At 41.4% G+C, this 14191-nt stretch overlaps 1 protein-coding gene across 2 annotated transcripts in view; it reads right to left on the reverse strand.

The window, feature by feature from the left end:
* Nucleotides 1-14191, reverse strand: part of GAS6 (growth arrest specific 6) — a 64381-nt gene that overhangs the window by 34626 nt on the left and 15564 nt on the right. For both annotated transcript variants that reach the window (XM_051633314.1, XM_051633323.1), the window contains exons 5-10: nucleotides 7361-7483; nucleotides 5703-5822; nucleotides 3744-3869; nucleotides 2509-2630; nucleotides 1680-1798; nucleotides 1099-1288 (exon numbers count right to left, since the gene is read on the reverse strand). In XM_051633314.1, coding sequence (XP_051489274.1) covers nucleotides 1099-1288; nucleotides 1680-1798; nucleotides 2509-2630; nucleotides 3744-3869; nucleotides 5703-5822; nucleotides 7361-7483 — 800 coding nt within the window. The remainder of the gene's footprint in view (nucleotides 1-1098; nucleotides 1289-1679; nucleotides 1799-2508; nucleotides 2631-3743; nucleotides 3870-5702; nucleotides 5823-7360; nucleotides 7484-14191) is intronic.

Consider the following 14191-nt stretch of genomic DNA (forward strand, 5'->3'; position numbering starts at 1 on the left):
TCAGTGACAGTAAAGGAACTGAATTAAACATCACCTCATCTGCTGTAAACATTACCAAATGTCAGTGGTTGACAGTCAATGCACTGAAGGACTTATTTATGTATTCATTAGAAACAAAAGTTTTCCCATCTTGCTTTTTTCTTTAATTAAGAATTTAAACTTTTTTTATACTAAAAAGTTTAAAATAGGAAATTATTCAGTTACCAGTATCTGCATTAAACTCTTATGTGAGTTAGCTGAGAACTTCCCACCCACTCCCAAAGACACACTTAAAAGATCTAATAAAGTAAGAAAAAAGGAAAAAAAGAAAAAAAAGACAATTGAGAAATTGCATCTATAAATTGCTAATCTAGCGTAGATCATACTACAAGATGCTTTTCCTCATTCTGTCACAAATAGTAAGATGCTCCCTGAACCTCCAGAAGATGTTCTGAGAGAGCGTCAGGAACATGAATCCTTACAAACTGCAAGATGGAGTGCATCGTCTTCTGAGATTGCTGGGATTATGTTATTAGCAAGCAGAGATCCACTTAGTTTCTAATAGATTCAGTATCTTTACAAGGGAAATGAACTATTTTGTATATAAACAAGCCTGAGAATTTAAAAAAAAAGATACTGTAGCATAAGTGATTTTTCAAGGGCTCTGGCAATCTGAGCCCTATGACTAAACAAACAAACAGATGAATAAACAAAACCAACACACACACTATACAGCAAACTAATCACCCTTGGAAACTTCCTTAAGAGAACAGCTACTGAGCTCCTTCCTCTTACTCCCTTCCAATCCTCAGCCAGAAGGCACCTTTTGAACTCACATGATGTAATCTTAGCACTGATGCATCCCAGAGGCACTGTGTCTTCTCTGGTCAGGCTAGTCTTGTACAAATCAGTGACCCAGCCTCGTTTACAATGGATATGAAGTATAATTCAGTTTCTTAGGAAAAATACCCTGCTCTCACCTTAGGATGGATTGAATGGATAGGTTAGAAAAGAGTCATCTCAGAAACACAAAGAATACATGAAGTGCAGCTGCACTAGACAGAGCCCCTGAGGAACAAGCCAAGACAGGGTGAGATCTCAGGAGAGGTCTGGACTCACCGTCTGCCACATGCCATGGTTGATAAGTGGTCCACTGCTGGTCACACGGCCTATCCCATTGTATTTCAGCTGCAGCTCTAGCCGTCCTTTGCGCAAAGCCAAGACTACCCAGGTGCTATCTCGATGGCCTCCAGCAAAGAAAAGGATACCTTCAGGATCAAAGGTTCTAAAGTCGAACTCGGCCACAAGTCTGACCGCACAGGTGCCAAGAAATAAATTAGTTATGCAGAGTTCAAAAACCACAGAGTACTTTCCATACAGATAGCATCAATTCTAACAGTTTAAAGCTCCCTTAAAACACACTAGCTTTTAAAGCACTCCTGAAAGACTTAAGCTGTGAAGACGGATTTTAAAAAAGCATCAAGAATAAAGAAAACATCACTGGACTTCAGTAATTATCTCAGGAGCTCAGCAGTCATGGCTGCCTTTCTCAATTGCTGGTTTGGATAATGTTTCACCTTACAGGACTCCATAATCCAAACAAATAAGGGAGCTCATAGGAATACTTGTTACTCTGATGACTTAACTGCATGCATTAAAGCTGGGCAGCACATTCAACTGTCATTCTACATTGGCCTCACCTTGTCAGTTGTTTCCTTTTGAAGCGCAGCCTGATGACAGGGGTGCCACTGAACATCCTCCCCAGGTACAAGGATTTAATACTTTTCCCAACAGCAAAAGGCACACAGGGTATTATGTTCTATAATCAAAACAAATTTTTGAGTGCTTATTCTCCTCACACAGCAAGATCAGAGAGTGTGCCTCCTTTTCTCTCTACGCATACTGTAGGTTAGGGCACTTTCATGTTTATACTCTCAAAATACAGCTTTTTGGTACTGATAACATTTCCTCTTTCCTCCCCTCCTCCCTCCTATCTGCCTCATATGTACATTTTCCTGTTGTAAAATGAAATTATACTATTAAGACACAGCATAAGGTTTTCTTCTGCAGCATCATGCATGCAACAGATGTGCTAAGAACTTGCTGTTGGTTTGTTGGTTTCCACAGAGGCAGCCTGTGCTACTGTAGCCCATCCACCTCAAATGCCTGGAGGATGGAAGTGTTTAGTGCAAGTGCTGGTCTGTAACTTACACCATATGCCCTGAGACCTTTGCACCACCCTACTAGGTCTAACTCAGTAAAGCTTAGGCCACCAGAGGCAACTCATAGCCAAAGCAGGGGCTCGCAGGGCACAGTCTTTTTGGGATGGGGACAGAGAAGCCGGAGAAGAAAGACTTTCAGAAGAGTTTGTTTTCAGGAGAGCTGCTGTCTCCAGCTCACCTGGTTTTGCCAGTATGACTTCCTTCTACTGGTCACTCAGCTCAAATGGCTTTGGTTTCATAATTTATTCTTAATTGCAATGTAAAATAAAGGTCTGTTCTGCAGTTAGAGCAACGAAGACTAACACACCTCACACGTATTCATGTCCTGGGAAAGTTTTACTCCCCCTCTGCCATCGCAATGACAGGTATAACTCCCTGGTGAGTTGACACAGGTCTGTTCACAGAGCTTTTCTTCACATTCATTTATATCTACACAAAACCAGCAAAGAGGAGAAAACAGCAAATGAGTTTGTTTAAACATGAATAATTTTGGGGAAAAAAACATTCTCACTGCTGTTTTGTAGCACCTTTTGTTTGAGCATGCCCAAGTGCTCCGCAGCCAGTACTTGCCCTATGCCACATCTTTACAGGAGGGAAGAGTTAGAATTAGCATCTGCACAAACCTATTTTCACAGACAGATTCCAGCTGCCCAAACATACCCAGCAAGCCAGTGGGAAGGCTGGAAGCAGAGCTCAACTCCTTGTCTGCTGGTTCAAGAGCTCTGGACTTTAACTTCTAGACAAGACTTCCTCCCTTCAGGACCCTTCTGCTATGCCTCTGCTGACTGGCTCCTGCTTCAGGTTCAACTCACAGACTGCTTGCTTCATTGCTTCTCAGCAGCTGGATCCTCAACAGACAAGGGAAAGCTGAGTTTCTCATTCATTATTTTCTTTTTTTTTCCTTCTCCTTGTTTTCACCCACTTCGCAAACAAATGGAGGAAAACAAATTGCAGTGGCCCACTGGGATCTCCTCAGGCAGAGATAAACACTTAGGGCCTGGTAGGCATGTGATTCAAGTAATTACGTTAACTTAGACAAAAGACAGGGAACAATGCTAGTTTTGGAACACTTTCAAAACTTACTCCATTGAGAAAGCTTGCAGGCAGTGTAGCCAGCAGAACTGTGCATGGTTCCAATGCATATTAAGCTGCTAGTTCAGAGTAATACCACAAGACAGGCTTTGAAAGAACAACAGCTACTGCTCTAACTTTTCTTGTCCTACAAAGAGAGACAGACACATGGACAGACGTTTCTGAAAGTCCACCAGATCTTGTTCTTGTCATAGATTCAAGTCAGTACCCTGGCTCGTACAGCTTGATTCAAGTCACCAAAGATGACTGCAAACTGAGTGAACTCAAAGACAATTGCAAACTCACAACTATGGAAATGGAACAGAAGTCCAGTGTGTAAACAAGATCAAAAAAAGGAAAAGAAAAAAAGAAAAAGAAAAGTTTTTACTGAAGCCTGAAATTCAACTTCTGGGTTTTTATAGCTTTAAATAATGTAAGAAATGCCAACATAATGTTATTTCATGAGCTTACCCTGACAAGTCTTTCTCAAGTTGTCGTACTTGTAGCCTGCATCACAAACACATTCGTATGAGCTTATTAAATTTTTACAATGAGCTTCTCCGCAGATGTCTGTTGATGCTGTGCATTCATCTATGTCTGCAAAACAAGCAATTAAACAACACTACTTCAGATGAGTGTAATCACTTCACCGTTTGCACAGTTAAGTGGGTTCAGGATCAAATGATCCCTCTATTATTCTGGTAACTGAAAAAAAACCAGTATCTTTAGGAATCTACCTTCAGGGTTACCTATAAAGAGCTTCTACTTCAGGCTTTCAAAACCAGTTGTTGCTACTTTCTTAAAGCCATTAACCACTACTGGGAAAAAAAAAATAATGCAAAGTGAGCCAGGAGAAGAACTGTAAACCAGAAACCCAAAAAACCCGACTCTGTTCTGGGGTTTGAAGCTGGTTTAAAAAGCAGCAATGAAGAAAACAAAGTATAATTTCTACCAAAACAGAAGGAACACAAAGCCTGTAGAGCATCACAGATTTCTGGCCTCCTTCCTCAGAGAAGCAAACGATGCTTTTACACACATCTGCAAGACTAGTATCTAAACCTGCTGCTCTGCAGTGGTAAAGGGGCATTGAAGCAACCCAATTCATCACAGAAAACAAGTCATGTCTGAGAGATGTTGTGGGGTTTCACCATGAAGGCAGGCAATGAACTGGAAAAGGAGGTCCATGAAAACAAACAAATGCTTTTCTAACACCTAAACTAATACCTAGCAAAATCCTGCTGTTGACAAAACATTTGCAGTATACTGAGAGTTTAGTATTTACTTTTGCTTTCTAGTATATGTCTAAATAACCATGTTACACTTTGTGATTTTCCCATGTACGAGTGAACTGGCCTATGCTCACACACTATATCCACAATGCTCTAGTAGACAGTACTAGGGTATCATACCAATACACATAAACATGGAAAAAAACATAACTGTGAGCCCACTCACCATACACCTCTCCATGCCAACTGGCACCAGAAAACAATTCAAAAGGGAAGTTGGCTATTCTGAGCAGCTGCTCCCATTGGAAAGGGATACCATGTAATCTATATAGTCATAGCTTTAAACAGTGCAAATGCCATAGAAATAAAAACCTGCTCTTTGTGTTTCAGCTGGTAGCATTGTTGTTCAGATCAGGCATGCAAACTGTTTGGAAATACATTGTCACATCCATCTGCAAGAGGTATTTACACAGAACCACCTTTTTTTTTCGTGAGATACACGTAACTTTTAACAGCCACCTGTGATCATTAATGAGTCTGTGTCTCAGCATGCAGTCTCTTAACATCTTTAAAATCTCAGTTGCTTAAGTTCTGGTTATGTAAATTTATTCTGCAGTTTCAATCAGGTACTTCAGATCCTCACTTTCTCTTCTCAACTACTGTGTGAAACAGTTGCCACCCTTCACTGGGGCCTTTCTACAGCTATTAATATTCAGTTGCAGGGAATTTATCCATCTGCATCTATCTGAATTCATTACCTGCTGCACATATCCAAATTTAGAAAAAGAAATTACAATAAGAAACACACAAGAGGAAAACAAACGGCTCACATACTATGGCACTGTGAGCCTGGAAAGAATCACAAGAACGCATCTGGCCAGCCTTTCCTCCCCTCGGTATCAGGCTGTGAGGACTGATCAACTAAACCAAGTTAGCACAATCCAAGCCACAAATCCTCTGTGAATCATGCCTGTGTGGTGATGCTGGAAAGCAGCACGGTGCGTCCGCTGACAAGCCCAGGCATGTAGCGCCGGCTGGGGCAGCCAGTACAACCCCAGTGCAGCTCAACAGGAGCTACCAGCAAGACTCTGCTGGGCTGGGGACTCGACCAGGGCTGCTCAGTGCCACCCAGCTCACTGAAACACAGTCACAAATCACTAAGCATCTGCTGCAGCAAACTGAGAGGCCCAGCAAAGCTTACCTTCACATGTTTTGCTGTCTTTAAGAGCGTATCCACTGAAGCATGAGCAGTGGTAGCTGCCTAGCTTGTTGAGACAGACCTGGTTACAGCCACCATTCTGCACTCTGCATTCATCGATATCTACATCAAAAGAAAGTGATAAAGTCAGCTTTTCACCTCTGTAAATAATCTGGAGGGTGAGAGTGGGATAGGCCTTAGGAAGGAGGAAGACCAAACAAGAAACAGTGTCACAGCTACAACACAATGATTACAAACAGCACAAAGATTTTATTCAAACACTTCAAGTACGTTAGCTCAGTTCATTAGAGAAAAAGAGTAAGACAGAGAAGAAATTCTAATTGAGTACCTCCTTCACAACACTGAGAATGCAGAAGAGTATCTTTAGTCACTGTGGAGGTGAAGAAGTTTGTTTGCAGAAGCAAACTAATTATAACAAATATATTTTATATAATAACTAACTTTTAAAATCATTCATGACCAGTAAGTTCAAGGTGAAAGCTTTAAATAAAACACAAACAATATATCCTTACTAATGCAGAGATTACAAGAACACAACATGGTTTAAGTTCACACCTATTGAGCACTGTGAGCTAAACGGTGCTCAACTGAAGTTAGCAGCTAATGCCTATTAAATTCAGCAGAGCCTGGATCTCACCCTCAATGTGCCCCGCCTGCTCACTACGTCCTGATTGTATGTGGGACTCCAGAGTTAGCTGATGTTAGAACAGCATATTTCATGGCATCTTATAAGGGGGGATATGCTTCAGACTGATCAGTTGCTGAACTCTCAAAGCTGATTGTATACTGATCAGACAACTGTCTCAAATGCTTAAAAAAGCTGCTTGTGAGTGAACCTATAATCTCCCCACAATATTTACATCAGAAGGAGAGGTTTTGGGTCTCCTGCTGTCTTGGTTGCCAGAATTCCAGACTGGCTGAATGCAATTTCTGGCAATTTCTTGATATTGGCAGACAGAAAAGCAACAGCCCTGACAGGAAGCCTTGCAGGCAGAAGTAAGAGAAGAAATAAAAAAACATGAGGAGAGAAGATTACTTTGTTGTTTTGTAAAGGAATACAGAAAGCCCACTTCAAGCCTGGAACTTCTAGCACATATAATTCCTGCCTAAATATTGTCTTTGGAGTTGGTGGAAATACACAGTGGGATGTAAGTGGATGTGGAGTAAGATCCTACTAGTGAGGAGGCTCTAGGAGAAAAAATTCATCTGCTTGTGCATCATCAGTGTCAGACCCCAACTGCCTGCTGAAAGTCACTGTTCCCATTGCAGAGGTGCTTGAAAGGAACACAGGGCAAATTCTCAGGCTCTGCTGTCTGATCTGTTACACTGAAGTACTTCTGCTTTAAAAGCCACTACAACTTTATTTCTGCTGCCCCTTTCAGAGGGATGGGACAGAAAGTTGGAGTATAATTTAAGATTATTTTGCCAAGACCAAGCTGAGATCCATTAAAGGTGTATAAAAAATGTTGATGCAACAGAGTCACTTGATTCACAGAAGGGTAAAAACATGAGCAGTGTGTCATTCAGGTTCAATTTTGTGACTTTTGAATTGTGCAGCACAGTATCAGTGATCACATGAGAATATAGCAAAACTCAATACATCTTTGTTACATGTAGAAAAGATAATGAAACCCAATTACCTTTGTCACAAGTTTTTCCCTGCCAGCCACGCTTGCATTCACAATAGAAGTCCCCCTTGAGATCTTCACATTTGACAGTCCCCTCTTTGTGACAAGGCTCAGGAGAACACTGGTTTGGCAAATCTGATTTATGTCAGGAATAAAAAAAAAAGCCAAAAGAAAACAGAACAATGCATTAAAGTCACTGACAACCAGGTGTTTCACTCTCATTAAAAGTCAAGAAGTTTAAACAGTAATGGGGAGTCACTGCCAGAAACACTCACACATAGCAACACAGGAAGCTAACTCCTAGTGCTCACATGCTGAACAAGCTGTGCCAGGTATTTTGCACAAGCAGCAGAATTCATTTAATTGCAAAAGGGAGTGAGCTACCCCCGTATCTGAAGGTCACATCCTGAAAGAAACAACTCAAAGTAGCTCATTTTTCAAGAAATTCTACTATCCCTAGTTTTGGAGAAAATAGAAAGCAAGTAGCAACTAAAGTATTCAAGGAAGAATGGGTACTCTTTTCAATTACTTTTGGTAGCTCAACTGAGGATCTTACTAGGGCTGATAGATTTGTTGCTAGCAAAGGTAAATATCTGAGACTTTTGTCAGAGCTGTCCAACTAAGGCTTTTCTATTACATAAAATGAGAATAAAAAAAGAAATACTAACGTGTTAACAACATAAGGATAGCAAACCAGTTTACAGACAGCATAATATTCCTATGAGACCAACAAAGAATAAAGTCTGCCATGATTTTTAAGCCAAGTTCCAATAGTTGGCAATGAATTTTCTCCATAGAAAAGATAAAAGAGAGTAGTCACCATACTTTGGGGAAGACTGGAGCAACAAATATCAAATTATTATATAACTACTCAACAAATGGAAATCACCTGTCCAATTTCATCTACCCACTTATCTACAAAATAGCCAGGGAAAGTGCTTTGCAGAGACACCTAAAGGAAGAACAAGATAACATCCTTGTCCCCACAAAAAATAAGTTGTTTTAGGTTGGTGATCTCCAAAAAAACCCAGAAACGCATTAAATGTTTCTACAACCTTAACCAGAAGGAGCAGCTCTTTCTGTGCACTGCAAAGCTCACCTACTTAGAGAGCCTTTCTGTTCATATATCCCCAACCAGTAGCGGGGTTCAGGAGAGACAGGGCACTTCTGTAGACCTTCTACACTTGGGTGAACTTCAGTCACAGTCCAGTCTGCCATGGATGCCACTTCCTACTGGGACTGATCTACACTGGAGCAGTTACATGATCCGTCCCACTGTCCTCTATTCTCACCAGCACATGGAATGCAATGGGAAAAGGAAGTCCTACGGTATGGAGGCATGATGCCCAGGCTTCTCTTCTGGTGAACATATGTGGCAGCTTTTTGTGCCTGACCAGCTGTGCCTCCAGTGTGGGGTGGCACAGCTACAAAGCAATTATTCTGCCCAGTCCTTTTGGTGCATGATACAGGAACTGTTGCAGTTACCGCAGCTAGCATAGCTTCTTTAAAGGAAGAACTACTATAATTAACAATGTCTTCTCCCATCCTACAATTTTAGCAGCACATCCTTACAACTCAGCAGAAACCTGGTTCAGTCCAGACAAAAGGAAGAGTTTACCAAAAGTGGACCAGACAAGTACATTTAGAGCACCTGATTAGCAACAGCTCCCTGCAGATCATGTTCAGTCTGTGACACTAGATTTGCAGTGCGAGAAGTGCTCACTGGGTACACATTAAGCAAGCAGTAGCAGCAAAGATCCCTCCTTGTGGACTGGTTCTGCTGAGACCAATGTTCAGTAGGACCAACGTCCAGATTGTAGTCCTCACGATATCCGGAAACATGACTTGTGAATTGATGGGCATAAGGGATGGCAAGGAGGCATGTAGGGTGAGGAACTGTTTGTAGATTAGAAGCTCTATCAGACTTCTCAAATTGACTTAATTTAAGAATTGGATATACTCCTACTTTCATTGGGATTACACTCCTTCTACATGTCTCTTATTAACTTCCTTTGTGTGACCCTGAAAGTCCCCTTCATGACAGGTTGTTTTGAAAAAACATTTATGTGAGTGCAGGCAGAAGAAACTCCCTTTCATATATAAACAGTGTTGTTGTTTGCACTGTCTGCCTTGGATTTGAATCTCAGTAATCACAAACTGGTTGAGGTTGGCAGGCACCTCTGGAAGTCATCTTGTTCAACTCCCTGCTAAAGAAGGGTTGCCTAGAACTGGTTGCCCAGGACCATGTCCAGACAACTTCTGAGTATCTCCAAGGCTGGAGGCTTCACAGCCTCCTTGGGCCACCTGTATCAGTGCTGGGTCATCCTTACAGTGAAGTGTTTCCTGATGTTCAGAAGGAACCTCCTGTGTTTCAGTTTGCCCCACTGCCTTTTTGGACTTTTCAGTCTGCCATTTGGACAGCTGTTAAGATTAATGAAATGTTAGGCATTAAAATAAGGCACGAGCATATACTCTGATGTTGGATAGCATTTGTGTTATAGTTATCAATAAAAAATAGTCAGATTCGTGGGCTACACTGCACAGTGAATTACCACTGAACATAAGTTACATGGGCTTTAAATACTTAAAGGGGGGCTTATAAGAAAGATGGGGAGAAACTTTTAGCAGAGCCTGTTGCAGTAGGCCAAGGGATAATGGTTTTAAACTAATGGTGGGTAGATTAGGACTAGATATAATGTAGAAATTTTTTACAATGAGGATGGTGAGACACTGGAACAGGTTGTCCAAAGAGCTGGTAGAAGGCCCATCCCTGCAAACATTCAAGGCCAGGCTCGATGGGGCTCTTAGCAACCTCATCTAGTTGAAGATTTCCCTGCTCACTGCAGAGGGGATGGACTAATGACCTTTAAAGGCCCCTTCCAAGCCAAACCATTCTGTGATTCTAAGTTAGCAGCACATAGTGTTGCACTTCATCCAGATTACCATGGAGTACTAAATTCATATTTGCTTTACATGTAGCACTTTGTACAATATAAAAGTTTTCACCACTCCTTTCTCCATAGGGTCTTTAGTTGAGCTTTGGACATAAAGACTGTCTAGAGGGGGTTCAACAACTATGACAAACATAGCTGTCCACTATGCATATGTTTGTAATGAAGACTTCACTGCACTTCTGAAGAGGAGTAACAGAAGCCAAAAATCACCAGATGATTGGCAGTGGCTGTCATTAAATATAGTGGGCTGAATCAACTGGAACAAAACAGATGAAGCAAAGAAAGGAGCTCTATAAAAGGTCATAAAGAATCACAAATCTACTCAACTAAAATAGTTGTGATTTCATCCACCTCTATCAAAATACAGCTAAAAATATTGGTTCCAGGCAGTGTCTCACTTTCCTCCTCTGTAGCCAGCACAGCTTCGGCCTCTAGCCAGGACCATGCCCTTGAGAAGCATTTATCCTGACCCTCAGCAAGGTGTTCCATCGTGGCCAAGGAGTGCCTGGGAAAACGCTATAGTAAAATCCTAAGAGTCTCACAGAAGTAACCCACCACTCACTACAAACAAGGCTTAATTATCTTCCTCCCTCACCACTCCAACTGTGCAGAGCCGGGGAAAAGCCCCAGCCAAGGTGGAAGCGAGGCCATGCAAAATAAAACACAGCTACACAGGCTGTCTGAACATCCACCTGCCAGGATACCTCCTGACAAATCACTGCCCAGTTGATGCACGGCTGGAGGTGGAGGAGTCAGGGAAGGAGAGGCCAGGCTAAGGTGGAGATGAGCCACACCAGAGCAGCTCTGGTCAGCATGTTTCTTTTCCTAGGCAGACCAGAATTTGTGTACAGTAAACAGAATGGTTTAGGTATAGTAAGCCAAGTCTACTTTTTTGAAGCAGCACATACTAAGCCTCCCAGTGACTTTTCAAAGTCACTTCACAGAATCACAGCATCACAGAATATTAGGGCTTGGAAGGGATCTCCAAAGATCATCAAGTCCAACCCCCTGCCAGAGCAGGACCAAAAAAAAATCCCAAAAAAACCCCAAAACCAGCTAGGGCTGATCACTCAGAAAGGCATCCAGACAGGTCTTGAAAGTCTCCAGAGAAGGAGACTCCACAACCTCTCTGGGCAGCCTGTTCCAGTGCTCTGTAACCCTCACAGTAAAGTTCTTCCTCACGTTGAGATGGAACTTCCTGTGCTTGAGTTTGAATCCACTGCCTCTCATCCTATCACAGGGCACAAGTGAAAAGAGGTTGTCCCTGCCTTCTTGACATCCAGCCCTCATGTATTTATAGATATTAATTAGATCCCCCCTCAGTCTTCTCCTCTCTAGACTGAAAAGCCCCAGGTCTCAGCCTTTCCTCTTAAGACAGGGATTCCAGTCCTTTAATCATCCAGCTTGATAAGCTAAAAAAGCCAACAGGGTAATAATGCATGACTTATCTGGTGTATCATCAAGCTTCTGATTCTCTCCCTCAAACCGGATTTTGATGTACCTTGCAGAGCCAGATGGCAATAATGCTGCCTAGAAGAATACCACTCTATCACAACACACGATAAATGACAGGACAACCATGGACATTTCTATCACATCAACTCTGTGCTGATAGTTTGCTCCTCTTATCATGGGGGTTTGAGAACAGAAGACACAGTTTTATACCCTCTTGGTGACTTCACAGCTGCATAATTCTGTGGAACTATTGGTAGAAAGTAGAAGGCTGGTAGAACTTGGTAGAAGGTGCTCGTGATTTAAGCCATTGCAAGACAAAATGGAGCTTTTGTTTCCATTCATTTGCATAACAGATTTTAGGAAAGGTATTAAAAGTAAAGAAAAGCATGACTTTTTTGTGTGCTTTGACAGTGTCTGATAGCACATATATGGCTTATAAATGCAGATAGAAAATAGTACTACTGGTTCCACTTTTTAAGTCAGTAAGGAAACAAAACTTTCCTTAAGTACACTGGCTGCTCCTTTGAGTTCACTGCTTTGTAGTGTAATTTTTTAAAAAATATTAATTTATTTTTTTATATTTACAAAATAGTACAAATTAAAACTACACTTGGAAAATGCTAGGCTGTGAAGATTATGACACTCACTATTAAAAAGCAGATACACACGACCTAATAAAAATCCCATTGTGTTTTTTGAGGCCACGTGCAATCTTTTTTAAAAAAAAACCCGTACAGTTTGCCAGACTCTTGCAGAATCATATCACTAATGCCTAGCTAGACAATAACATCTCTTTTAGAAAAAGACCCAGATCTGCAGACCAAAGTACAGGTAGCTACGCTGTGAGGCAAGCATCTATCTGCACAGCAATTTCCTCATATTCTCACTGCAGTCAGTGGAGACCTAGTCAGTACAGTAAATAGAGCCTGGATAGTGATTCAGCTCTCCCCAGCACAGACACAGCTTGGTCAGTGGAATCCCTCTAGAACTGCAGATTAACTCTCCACTAACTGTGATGGGAATACTGCTCATGTAGGCACCTATGCTGGAAACACCTGCATCTACCTCTCTGAACCTGGAGCTGAATCCTACCTACAACCCTGACCTTACGAAAATGAGAATCCTCAGATACTCTGCTAAGCTGTGTAATCACTGCCACAGTTAAAATTTGTACTTTATTTCTAGTATAAACTAGTATAGTTAATCACCCTCCAGCCCTTGGGCTGGACAATGTCTTTTTATGTCAGAATAAAAGAGCCTTCCACTACCTTGTTCTAAGAGGAGAAAGACAGTTAAGAAACAAAATTTAAATGCGTCTTCCAGGCACAACCCCACAGAACTACACAGTCTTTTGGCAGCATCTGTGAAAAATTGAGAGGCACACTAGAACTGGCCAAGCACAAAGCCTGTCATTCTTCCAAGTGTGTTTCAGGCTCCTTCTCCATTACTTCTCTTGTGAATTGGCAACAGCTAGACAAAACTCAGTCATTTAGAAACATTTTAATGGGGGAAAATATTATGATTTTTTTTCCAAACCACTGCATCTGCAATGGGCAAAAATCCCTAAAAACTATTATTCAGCTTTCATCGTTTCAGATTTTTTCATCACTAGTCTTTAGACTTGTATTTCTAACACCCTATTAGCTGTTCGGAACAAGTGTTCCCAGTTGATGCCACCCATTTTCAGCAGGAATTCCCACCTCTTTGCTGTGCCACACATGTGAGCAAAAGGAAGCATTCAGCCTCCTGTCCTGCTATGGACAAGCTGGCGTACTGCAGCCAATGGTGGTACCACAGTTCTGAGAATTCCCAGCTCAAAGGACTCTAACATCTAGAAGTGATACTTCTCCAGTGGATCAGGGCAGGTCTTAATATACCCATTAGAAACCCTGGAATTCACTCTTCAAAAAAGTAACTCATGCTGTAATGAGTTTATAAACGTCAAAGCTTGACTAAATCCTGATCCTGTTTTGGTAGCACTCATATGAACATATGGGTAAATCAAACTCATCACAGTAAGAGACTGAATCACAGGAGTAAAAATGAAAATAAACATATACACATGTGATTTTCTCCCCATTTGAACTGATCTGTCCACAGAACATATTTAGAATATTTATGCAGATTTATATCTTTAGCACTGCTACAATTCAAGAAGGAACTGGAAAGAGTTGATTAAATTCTCATCTCTAGTGTTAGTGATTAACAAATACCCCTTCCCCTTCCACACAGATATCAGTTTATCATCCAAGTTAATCTGATTTTTTAAAGGTTGCAATATTTAAAGCACAGTCACACGATGTGTGAAACTGATCTTCTTACAGAAAGCTGTGAGAAGCCTGACATAAGCCTGGGTTTGACATTAAGCTTTTTTAAGGTTCCATACCAGGAGCAAGCTGAAGTTAGCATTCAAGAAAAAACAAACAAACAAACA

Source organism: Apus apus, chromosome 1 (genome assembly GCF_020740795.1).
Source record: "Apus apus isolate bApuApu2 chromosome 1, bApuApu2.pri.cur, whole genome shotgun sequence".
Classification (NCBI taxonomy): domain Eukaryota; kingdom Metazoa; phylum Chordata; class Aves; order Apodiformes; family Apodidae; genus Apus; species Apus apus.